The sequence below is a fragment of the Palaemon carinicauda genome, chromosome 7 (assembly GCF_036898095.1).
Source record: "Palaemon carinicauda isolate YSFRI2023 chromosome 7, ASM3689809v2, whole genome shotgun sequence".
Lineage (NCBI taxonomy): Eukaryota > Metazoa > Arthropoda > Malacostraca > Decapoda > Palaemonidae > Palaemon > Palaemon carinicauda.
This window is the reverse complement of record NC_090731.1, coordinates 40,144,118-40,156,617: the sequence shown is the minus strand read 5'-3', so window position 1 is coordinate 40,156,617 and position 12,500 is coordinate 40,144,118. Positions and strand designations below refer to the sequence as shown.

General features: G+C 34.0%; 1 protein-coding gene across 1 annotated transcript in view; it reads left to right on the top strand.

Annotated features, from left to right (window-relative positions):
• Positions 1 to 12,500, top strand: part of LOC137643559 (protein Wnt-11b-2-like) — a 461,831-nt gene that overhangs the window by 444,243 nt on the left and 5,088 nt on the right. Inside the window, exon 5 of the mRNA XM_068376289.1 lies at positions 5,976 to 6,074. Coding sequence (XP_068232390.1) covers positions 5,976 to 6,074 — 99 coding nt within the window. The remainder of the gene's footprint in view (positions 1 to 5,975; positions 6,075 to 12,500) is intronic.

Below are 12,500 nucleotides of genomic sequence, written 5' to 3'. Positions count from 1 at the left end.
GAGGGAGCCGTCTTTCTTCAGAACGATGTGTAAGGGTGACGACCATGGGCTGGAGGCCTTTTGGCAAAGGCCCATTTCCTCCATATCGGCAAACGTCTGTTTGGCGGCTGCCAATCATTCCGGTGCCAGACGTCTGAATTCTGTGTAGACTAGGGGCCCCGTCGTCTCTTGATAGGGTGATAAATACTGTGCTTGGCATGGGCCGTGGGTTTTTGGCGAAGTTCTGGACGGAAAACTTCCAGGTACGACGTGAGGAGGTGGGGGTAGGCATCCGTAGGTGTGCTGATATGAAGAACGAGGTTGGAGGGGGCGGGCTGAAGAGGTGTCGACAAGTGCGAGTCTGAGTTGACTAATCGTCGGTGAGCGACATCGACCAGAAGGTGGAAATGAGAGAGGAAATCCGCACCGAGGATTGGCAATGTGACGTCAGCAACAAGAAACTTCCAATTAGTTTACCGTTTCCAAACGATAATGTGAGGTTCTCGTAACCATAGGTGGGTATCGTAGATCCATTGGCAGCTACCAAGCGGACGTCAGCAGACGTAGACAGACTATGTTGTGTCCTGAAGAGTTCCCTTGACAAAAGAGAATGACAAGCACCCGTGTCTACCAAAAATCGCTTCCTGCATCATTTAAAAAGAAAAGATTAGAAACATGGGAGGCCACCACTACGAGCGATGGCCGACTTACATGTTTTTTGGCCACTGACAATCCTTGGCATATTTCTATGCGGTTGCCCCGAATCTGAATTGGTAGTAGCAAAACTGCGGCGGATGGAAGGTAGTAAGTGGCTGTAGAAGTCGTTGGTTGGGCCGCGAGCGAGTGGTGGTTGGTGGTTGGCTTTGTTGTTGCTTTGGCATGTCACGGAGTAGGTGTGTATGTCCTACGGCATTCACGTCAGCTTCGTTTGACGTTGAATAGGCATCCTCTTCGTCAGGAGTGGAGGCTTTGGTGGAGGTCTTGAAGGTTATGAAGTGGCCGTCCATAAGGCGTCGGCTTTGGTCATCAAGTCCTGTATGGCTTAGCTATCGACATCGGGTATTGCAGCGTGAAAAGGTTCGGGTAAACAGCGTATCCAACGGGTATGAAGTAGGTTCACCTCACGAAGAGAGCCCTTTGGTCCAGCAACGGTTGTTGAGAGAGCTGAAAAAGTTTTGCTATACGGGCGGCTGGCGACGGCGAGTACTGCTACAGAAGGTATGTTTTGAGGGCGTCATACGCTATTGGGGTGTCTCCTTATGCTCAAAGCCAGTTGGATGTTTCCGGGAAGGTGTCCTCGGGTATCGCCACGAGAACATAATCTGCTTTGTTGGTTGAGCGAGTCACACCCTTGATGCGAAACTGGACTTCTGCACGCTGAAACCAAGCAAACGCCTCTCCGCTGGCGAACAATGAAAGTTTCAATGGGGCAGCCTCAGCGCCAACTTTTGTAGAGTCTGCCATAGTACCAACGATGAAGGGGCAAGAGGGGGTGGGTGGGTGGGTTGGAAGGCGGGAGGAGCGAGTCGACTTCCGGGGTCACCAATGTGACGGGCCGAGAGAAGGTTGTGACTCAAAGACAGGATGAAAGTAACTGAGTGAGTTTATTATAGAACACTCTCCTTTATATACAAAAGCTCAAGGCAACAGGAAATTTCCTGTTCAAAATCAACATCATTACTGATGAGAAAAACAGACATGTTTTTTCAAGTTCGTTTTAGTGCGAGGGGAGAGTGAAGATACAAGCATAATATATACACAAAATGAACTATGTACAATCGTGTGACACATGGTTGGTACAATAGCAATGTGATATCTGGTGTTCCACAGGGTAGTGTTCTTGGCCCATTACTTTTCATACTATATGCCCATGATATGTGGTTTGGCCTAGAAAATAAGCTTGTTGCATATGCAGATGATGCTATTCTCTTTGCAACAATTCCATCTCCTGAATGATAGATCTGGGGTTGCTGAATCCCTTAATGGAGATCTACCGAAAATTAGTGCATGGTGCAAATCATGGGGTAAGAAGTTGAATCCTAACAAAACTCAAGTATGATTGTAAGTAGGTCAAGGGCAGTGGATCCTCAATATCCGGATCTCAGTATTGATAATGTTTCTTTAACTTTGTATGACTCTTAAGATTTCAGGTGTGAACCTCGACTGCAAATTTACTTTTGAGAAACACATTAGGTCTTTGTCTTCTTCCATTGCATGAAAAATTGGCTTATTGAGAAAGTCTTTCAAGTGTTTTAATTATTTCATTCTACCTTATTTTGCATATTGTTCTCCTGCATGGTCTTCAGCTGCTGATTCTCATCTGAATTTGTTGGATAGAAACTTATGGTATATTAAATTTCTTATTAACCTTTTGCAACATCGTTCAATCAGTTCATTCTGCATGTTGCATAAGATTTTTCATAACTTTGACTATCATTTACATTCAGATCTTCCTGGACAATTCCATCCTGTTCGTAATACTAGGCAGGCAGTTAATTCTAATAGCCAGGCCTTCTCCATAATGAGGCTCAATACTACACAGTATTCTAGAAGTTTTATTCCAGCTGTGACCAAGTTGTGGAATGATCTTCCTACTCGGGTGGTTGAATCAGTAAAACTTCAAAAGTTCGATGTTGCAGTAAACGGTTTTGTGTTGATCAGGCTGACATAAGTATTTTTATAGTTTATATGTGAAATATCTATTTTGACGTTGTTACCGTTTTTAGAATGATTTATTGTTAATTTGTTCTTATCATTAATTTATTTCCTTATTTCCTTTCCTCACTAGGTTATTTTTCCCTATTGGAGTCCTTGGGCTTATAGCATCTTTCTTTTCCAATTAGGGTTGTAGCCTGGCTAGTAGTAATAATAATAATAATAATAATAATAATAATAATAATAACAATAATAATAGTAATATATATATATATATATATATATATATATATATATATATATGTATATGTATATATATATATATATATATATATATATATATATATATATATATACATATATATATATATATATATATATATATATATATATATATATATATATATATATATATATATATATATCTTTATATAAGTATTTATATATAGTATATATATATATATATATATATATATATATATATATATATATATATATATATACATACATACATATATATATCTTTATACGTGCATGTATATGCGTATATACAGTATATATATATATATATATATATATATATATATATATATATATATATATATATATATATATATATATATATATATACACATGTATATATATATATATATATATTTATATATATGTATATATGTATATATGTATGTATGTATATATATATATATATATATATATATATATATATATATATATATATATATATATATATATATATATATATAAATATATGTATATATATACTCACACACACACACACACATATATATATATATATATATATATATATATATATATATATATATATATATATATATATATATATATATATTATGTACTAATAAATAAATAAAAATTAAGCAGCCTTCCTCCATTTGCCTTCCAGTTGCTTCATAAATCTTTTCCTTTTCTTATTATCACATACCATTTATTTTTTATTTTATAATAAAATATGTCTTGGTACGTAAACATTTTACTCCCCTAAATTTCTTCAATATATTTCCATGATTACTTCACGAGTCCATCATTAATCTTTTATTGCGCACTTGGAGGCTTAAGATTACTATAATTTAATCTCATCAGACTTATATTTTGCAATGAGGATAAGTCGGAAAGTCGTTTCCTATCATGTTATACATTGACGCATTATTATAAACTTTTTTTTATTTTACTTATGGCGATAAGAAAACTCCTTTATTTTGTTTTTAAAGTTGACTTTTTTAATGTACTAAAAACGTTTTCTGGAAAAAAAAAAAAAAAAAAAAAAAAAAACCAGGAGAAAGGCCATACTAAATAGACCCGCTTATTTGTGATGCACCAGGAAGTTGATAGTTTATGTAATCTTAACTGAATATGTATATTTACTAAGATAAGTTTTGCCAGCGTAGAAGACATGTTCACTAATCTTGAATTTCATGAAAAATTGTATGAATTCAGAGCAGAAAACACAGTTTTACATCCTTTCCTAAAAAGATACTTGTCAAGGGTAGAAACTTATTAAAAATAGTCCTGAGAAAAAACCAATCAAAATGCCGATAAAATGATATATACTATCGCAAGATTTCTTTCATTTCTGCCTATATTCTCAAGGCATACCTTTAACAACCAATCAGCTAGTAAATAAAATCTAAAGAAGTTAAAATCTAAAGACGGTAAAACATTAATGTTTTAACTCCTAATTTGGTCAAAACTGGCAACACGATTAGATGTATAAAAGCCGAAATATTAATCTATGAAAATAACTTTATCGTGAATAATATCCAAGAAAAATTAATAATTTTCTTCAGTGACTATTTTTTTTCTTTTCTTTAATGCAGCAGACCTGAGGTTATGATATATTATTGTTTTAATTCGATTAAGAGTCTTTTCTTGTCAGGAAGACAAATATACGTCAAACGCGAATTAAGTGGAAGGCCGGAGCTAGGACAACATAATAGAGCGTTGCATGATTTCTTATGGAGAACACTCATTTAGGTGCATCTGGGTCGATGATTGTCCTCTTAAGTCATTCCTTTTACCTACGGCTATCGGTTTTTATGGTACCAACTCTATGAGCCAAATTATATACCCCATTCATTTGCTTGGTAATTTGTACGTATGTCTTCATAATCATTATCCTCAGCTGAAATTAACTAGTCCACTGCAGAACAAAGGCCTCATACATGTCCTTCCACTCGCGTCTGTTTATGGTCTTTCTCTGACAGTGAATTTTCTTATTTCGTCAATCTATTGTCTTCTCTTCTTCCCCTGCTTCGTTTATAATCTTCAGTGATCCATTCTGTTATTCTTTATGTCCATATATTAAATTGTATATACTGTATATATATATATATATATATATATATATATATATATATATATATATATATATATATGTATATATATATATATATATATATATATATATATATATATATATATATATATATATATATATATATACTGTATATACATACACAGACATATATATATATACATATATATATATATATATATATATATATATATATATATATATATATATATATATATATATATATATAAATATATAATTATATATATATATACACACACACACACACATATATATATATATATATATATATATATATATATATATATATATATATATATATACATACACACTTATCTATCTATCTATCTATATATATATATATATATATATATATATATATATATATATATATATATATATATATATATATATATATATATATATATATATATGTGTGTGTGTGTGTGTATGTGTGTGTGTATGCATATATACACATACATAGTATATATATGTATATATTATGTATATGTATAGGTTTACAGGTATATATATATATATATATATATATATATATATATATATATAAGTATATGTGTGTGTTTGTATATAGGTATATATATATATATATACATATATATATACATATATATATATATATATATATATATATATATATATATATATATATATATATATATATATATATGTGTGTGTGTGTGTGTGTATATATATACATATATACATATATATAAATCTATTATCTATATATATATATATATATATATATATATATATATATACAGAGAGAGAGAGAGAGAGAGAGAGAGAGAGAGAGAGAGAGAGAGAGAGAGAGAGAGAGAGAGAGAGAGAGAGAGAAAGAGAGAATAAAGTATAACAAATAAAAATAAAGTATACCAAGGAAAATCTATATACTTTTAAGTCTAACTCTACATAGAAATAATCAAAGGTAGCCTTTTATAAAAATAACGAGATGGTCCTTCCACAGGTGGTAGAGGCATCTTTATCGACGCAATGCAAATGCCACGGGGTCTCCGGATCATGTAACATCAAAACTTGCTGGAAAGCGCTGCCCAATTTCCTCCAGGTGAGTTCTACCTATCAACACTATTCTAGGTCATCGAAACCTAATTTTCATTGACTGTTTTTGGATTGCTATTAGCCGACGACAGTGTTCCACCTGTAAACACCATGATAAGTCATCCAAACCTGGTTTTCTTTGACTGTTTTTGGATTGATATTAGCCGACCACATTGTTCCTCCTGTCAACAGATAGGTCATCGAAGCCTGGTTTTCTTTGACTGGTTTTAGATTAATATTAGTCGACCAAATTGTCCCACCTCTCAACACTATGATAGGTCATCAAAGCCTGGTTTTCTCTGACTTTTTGGATTGATATTAACCGACCACATTGTTCCACCTCTCAACACTATAATAGATCCTCTAAACATGGTTTTCTTTGACTGTTTTTGGATTGTTATTAGCCGACAACATTGTTCAACCTCTCAACACTGTGATAGGTTATCCATACCTGGTTTCCTTTGACTGTTTTTGGATTGATATTAGCCGATCACATAGTTCCACCTCTCAACACCATAAGAGGTCATCAAAACCTGGTTTTCATTGACAGTTTTTTTATCAATATTAGCCGACCACATTGTTCCACCTGTCAACACTATGATAGGTTATCCAAACCTGGTTTTCTGTGACTGTTTTTGGATTAATATTAGCCGGCGGCATTGTTTCACCTATTAACACTATAATAGGTCATGTAAACCTGGTTTTCATTGAATGTTTTTGTATTAATATTAGCCGACCCCATTGTTACACCTGTCAACACAATGATAGGTCATCCAAACCTGGTTTTTATTGACTGATTTTGGATTAATATTAGCCAACCCCATTGTTCCAAGTGTCAACACTATGACAGGTCATTGAAACCTGGTTTTCATTGACTGTTTTTGGATTAATATTAGCCGACCCCATTGTTCTACCCGTCAAAACTATGATAGGTCATCCAAATCTGGTTTTCATTGACTGTCTTTGGATTAATATTAGCCAAACCCATTGTTCAACCTGTCAACAATATGATATGTCATCCAAATTAGGTTTTCATTAAATGTTTTTGGATTAATATTAGCCTCCACCATTGTTTCACCTGTCAACACTATGATAGGTCATTCAAACCTGGTTTTCATTGAATGTTTTTGGATTAATATTAGCTCACCCCATTGTCCCACCTGTTAACACTATGATAGGGCATCCAAACATCGTTGTTATTGACTGTTTTTGGATTAAGATTAGACAACGCCAATATTTTACCAGTCAACAATATGATAGGTCATCCAAACTTGGTTTTCATTGACTGTTTTTGAATTATTATTAGACGACCCCATTGTTCCATCTCTCACCCCTACTATACGTCATGCAAACCTGGTTTTCATTGACTGTTTTTTTATTGTGATTAGCCTAGGCCATAATTCCACATGTCAACACTATGATAGGTTATTAAAACCTCTTTTTCATCGACTGTTTTTGGATTAATATTAGATAACTCCATTGTTCCATCTGCCAACACTATGATATGTCATGTAAACCTGGTTTTCATTGAATGTTTTTGGATTAATATTAGCCGAGGCCATTATTCCACCTTTCAACACTATGATATTTCATTCAAACCTGGTTTCATTGACTGTTTTTGGATTGATATTAGCTGACACCATTCTTCCACCTGTCAACACTATGATAGGTTATCCAAACCTCTTTTTCATTGACTGTTTTTGGATTAATATTAGCTGACGCCATTCTTCCACCTATCAAGACTATGACAGGTCATCCAAGCCTGATTTTCCTTGACTATTTTTGGATTAATATTAGCCGACCTCATTGTTCCACCTGTCAACATTATCATAGGTCATCCAAACATGGCTTTCATTATTAGTTTTTGGATTATTATTAGCCAACTTCATTGTTCCATTAGTCAACACTATGATAGGTCATTCAAACCAGGTTTTCATTGAATGTTTTTAGATCAACATTAGCCGAGCCAATATTCCACCTGTCAACACTGATATTCCATCCAAACCTCTTTTTCATTGACTTTTTTTGGATTGATATTAGCTGACGCCATTGTTCCACCTGCCAACACTATGATAGGTTATCCAAACCTGGTTACCATTGACTATTTTTGGATTAGTATTAGCCATCGCCATTTTTTCAGCTGTCAACAATATGATAGGTCATTTAAACCTGGTTTTGATTGACTGTTTTTGGATTAATATTAGCCGACACCATTGTTCCACCTGTAAACACTATAAAATGTTATCGAAACCTGGTTTTCATTGAGTGTTATTGATTAATATTAGCCGACGCCATTGTTCCACCTGTAAACACTATAATAGGTCATCTTAACCTGGTTTTCATTGACGGTTATTGGATTAATATTAGCCGACCCCATTGTTCCACCTGTCAACACTATGCTAGGTCATCCAAACCTGGTTTTCATTGACTCTTATTTTAAATAATATTAGCCGATGACATTGTTCCACCAATTAAAACTATTATAGGTCATTCTAACTTGGTTTTCATTGACTGTTTTTGGTTTAAAATTAGCTGACGCCATTGTTCCAGCTGTAAATACTATGATAGGTCATCCAAGCCTGATTTTCATTTACTTTTTTTTGAAAATTTATATTAGACAATGCCATTGTTCTACCAATTAAAACTATTATAGGTCATCCAAATCTGGTTTTCATTGACTGTTTTGTATTAATATTAGCTGACCCTATTGTTCCCCCCGTCAACACTATGATAGGTCATCTAAATATGGTTTTCATTGACTGTTATTGGATTAATAATAGCTTACGCCATTTATCTTCTTATAAACAATATGATAGGTCAACCAAACCTAGTTTTCATTGACTGTTTTTAAATTATTATTAGCCGACGCCATTGCTCTACCTGTCAACACTATGATAGGTCATCCAAGCCTGTTTTCATACACAGTTTTTGGATTAATATTAGCCGACGCCATTGTTCCACCTGTCAATACTAGTGATAGGTCATCCAAACCTGGTTTTCACTGACTGTTTTTGGATTAATATTAGCCAACGCCATTTTTCAACCTGTCAACAATATGAGAGGTCATCGAAACTTGGTTTTCATTGACTTTTTTTATATGCATATTAGCCAACGCCAATGTTCCACCCGTAAACAATATAAGTTACCCAAACTTTGTTTTCATTGACTGTTCTTGGATTAATATTAATCGACCCCATTGTTCCATCTGTTATCTGATACGTCATCCAGACCTGGTATTCATTGATTTTTTTTTTAATTAATATTAGCCGATGCCATTGTTCCACCATTTAAAACCATTATAGGTCATTCGAACCTGGTTTTCATTGACTGTTTTTGGACTAATTTTAGCCGACCCCATTGTTCCACCTGTCAACACTATGATGATCATCGAAACCTGGTTTTCAGTAACTGTTTTTAGATTGATATTAGCCGACGCCATTGTTCCACCTGTCACTACTATAATATGTCATTCAAACCTGGATTTCATTGACTGTTTTTGGATTAATATTAGCCGATGCCATTATTCCATTCTCAACACTATGATAGGTCATCGAAACGAGGTTTTCATTGACTGTTTTTGTATTAATATTAGCTGACGCCATTTTCCTCCTGTCAACACTATGATAGGTCTTCCAAATCTGATTTTAATTGACATTTTTTTTATTAATATCAGCCGACGCCATTGTTCTACCTATAAACAATATAATAGGTCATGCGAGCCAGATTTTCATTTACTTTCTTTTAAAATTAATGCTAGACAATGCCATTGTTCCACCAGTTGAAACTGTTATGGGTCATCCGAATCTGGTTTTCATTGACTGTTTTTGATCAATATTAGCCGACCCTATTGTTCCACCTGTCAACACTATGATAGGTCATCTAAATATGGTTTTCATTGAGTGTTTTTGGATTAATATCAGCAGACGCCATTTATCCACCTGTAGACACTATGATAGGTCAGCCAAACATAGTTTTCACTGACTGTTTTTGAATAATTATTATCCGACGCCATTGTTCTTCCTGTCAACACTATGATAGGTTATCCAAGCGTGATTTTCACTGACTGTTTTTGGATTGATATTAGCCGACCCCATTGTTCCACCTTTCAACATTATCATAGGTCATCGAAACCTGATTTTCATTGACTGTTTTTGGATTAATATCAGCCGACGCCATTGTTCCACCTATCAACACTATGATAGGTCATCCAAACCTCTTTTTTATTGACTGTTTTTGGATTAATATCAGTCGACGCCATCGTTTCACCCTTAAATACTGTGATAGGTCATCGAAACCTGGTTTTCCTTGACTGTTTTGGATTATTATTTGCTAACCCCATGGTTCTACCTTACAACACTATTATAGGTCATCCAAACCTGGTTTTCATTGATTGTTTTTGGATTAATATTAGCCGACCTCATTGTTCCAATTATCAACACTATGATAGGTCATCCAAACCTGGTTTTCATTTATTGTCTTTGAATTAATACTAACCGACTTCATTGTTCCACCTTTTAACACTATGATAGGTCATGCAATTCTGGTTTTCATTGATTTTTTCTTATTAATATTGGCTGACCACACTGTTTCAACTATCAACAGTATGATAGGTCATGCAAACGTGGTTTTCATTGATTTTTTTTTTTTTTCAAATAATATTAGCCGACGCCATTGTTCCACCAGTTTATACTATTTTAAGTCTTCCAAACCTGGTTTTCATTATCTGTTTTGAGATCAATATTATTCGAGGCCATTTATCCGCCTCTCAACACTATGATAGGTCATCCAAACCTGATTTTTATTGACTGTTTTCGGGTTAATATTAGCTGACGGCATTGTTCCAATACAAACATTATGATAGATCATCCAAACCCGGATTTTTTTTTAACTAATATCAGCCGATGCCATTGTTCCACCAGTTAAAACTATCTTAGGTCATCCAAACCTGGTTTTCATTGACTGTTTTTGGGTTATTATTAGCCGACGCCATTCTTCCACCTGTCAAAACTATGATAGGTCATATGAACCTGGTTTTGATTTTCTCTTTGTGGATTAATATTAGTCGACGCCCTCTTTCTACGTGTTAAGACTATGATAAGTCATCCAAAACTTTTTTTCATTGACTGCTTTTGGATTAATACTAACCGACGCCATTGTTCTATCTGTTAACACTATGATAGGCCATGCAAACTATGTTTTCATTGACTCTTTTTGGATTAATATTAGCTGACCCCATTGTTTCAACTGTCAACAGTATGATAGGTCATGCAAACTGGGTTTTCATTGCCTTTTTTTTCAAATCATATTAGACGAAGCCATTGTTTCACCAGGTAAAACTATTATAAATCATCCAAACCTGGTTTTCATTGACTGTTTTTGGATTAATATTAGCAGACACCATTGTTCCACCTGTAAACACTGTGATAGGTCATCCCAACCTGGTTTTCATTGACTTTTTTTTTTTTTTTTTTTTAATCAATATAAGTCGATGCCATTGTTCCACCTGTAGACACTATGATAGGTCAGCCAAACATGGTTTTCACTGACTGTTTTTGAATAATTATTATCCGACGCCATTGTTCTTCCTGTCAACACTATGATAGGTTATCCAAGCGTGATTTTCATTGACTGTTTTTATATTAATATTAGCCAACGCCATTGTTCCACCTGTAAACAATATAAGTCACCCAAACTTTGTTTTCATTGACTGTTTTTGGATTAATATTAATCGACCCCATTGTTCCACCTGTTATCTGATAGGTTATCCAGACATGGTTTTCATTGACTTTTTATAGGTCGTCCAAACCTGGTTTTCATTGTGAGTTTCTGGATTATTTTTAGCCGACGCCATTGTTCCATCTATCAACACTATGATAGGTCATCCAACCTGGTTTTCATTGAATTTTTGTTTTAATTATTATCAGCCGATGCTATTTTCCCACCAGTTAAAACTATTATAGGTCATCGAAACCCAGTTTTCATTGACTGTTTTTGGATTACTATTAGCCGACATCATTCTTCTACCTGTTAACACTATGAAAAGTCATCCAAACCTGTTTTTCATTGACTGTTTTTGGATTGATACTAACTGACGCCATTGTTCCACCTGTTAACACTATCATAGGTCATGCAAACCGGGTTTTTATTGACTCTTTTTGGATTAATATTAGCCGACTCCATTGTTTCAACTGTATAGGTCATGCAAACCTGTTTTTCATCGACTTCTTAAAAAATATTATTAGCCGACGCCATTGTTCTACCACTTAAAACTATTATAGGTCTTCAAAACCTGGGTTTCATTGACTGTTTTTGGATTATTATTTGCCGACGCCTTTGTTTCACCTGTCAATCCTATGATAGGTCATCCAAATACTGGTTTTCATTGACTTTTTTTCAATTAATTTTAGCGAACCCCATTGCTCCACGTGATAAA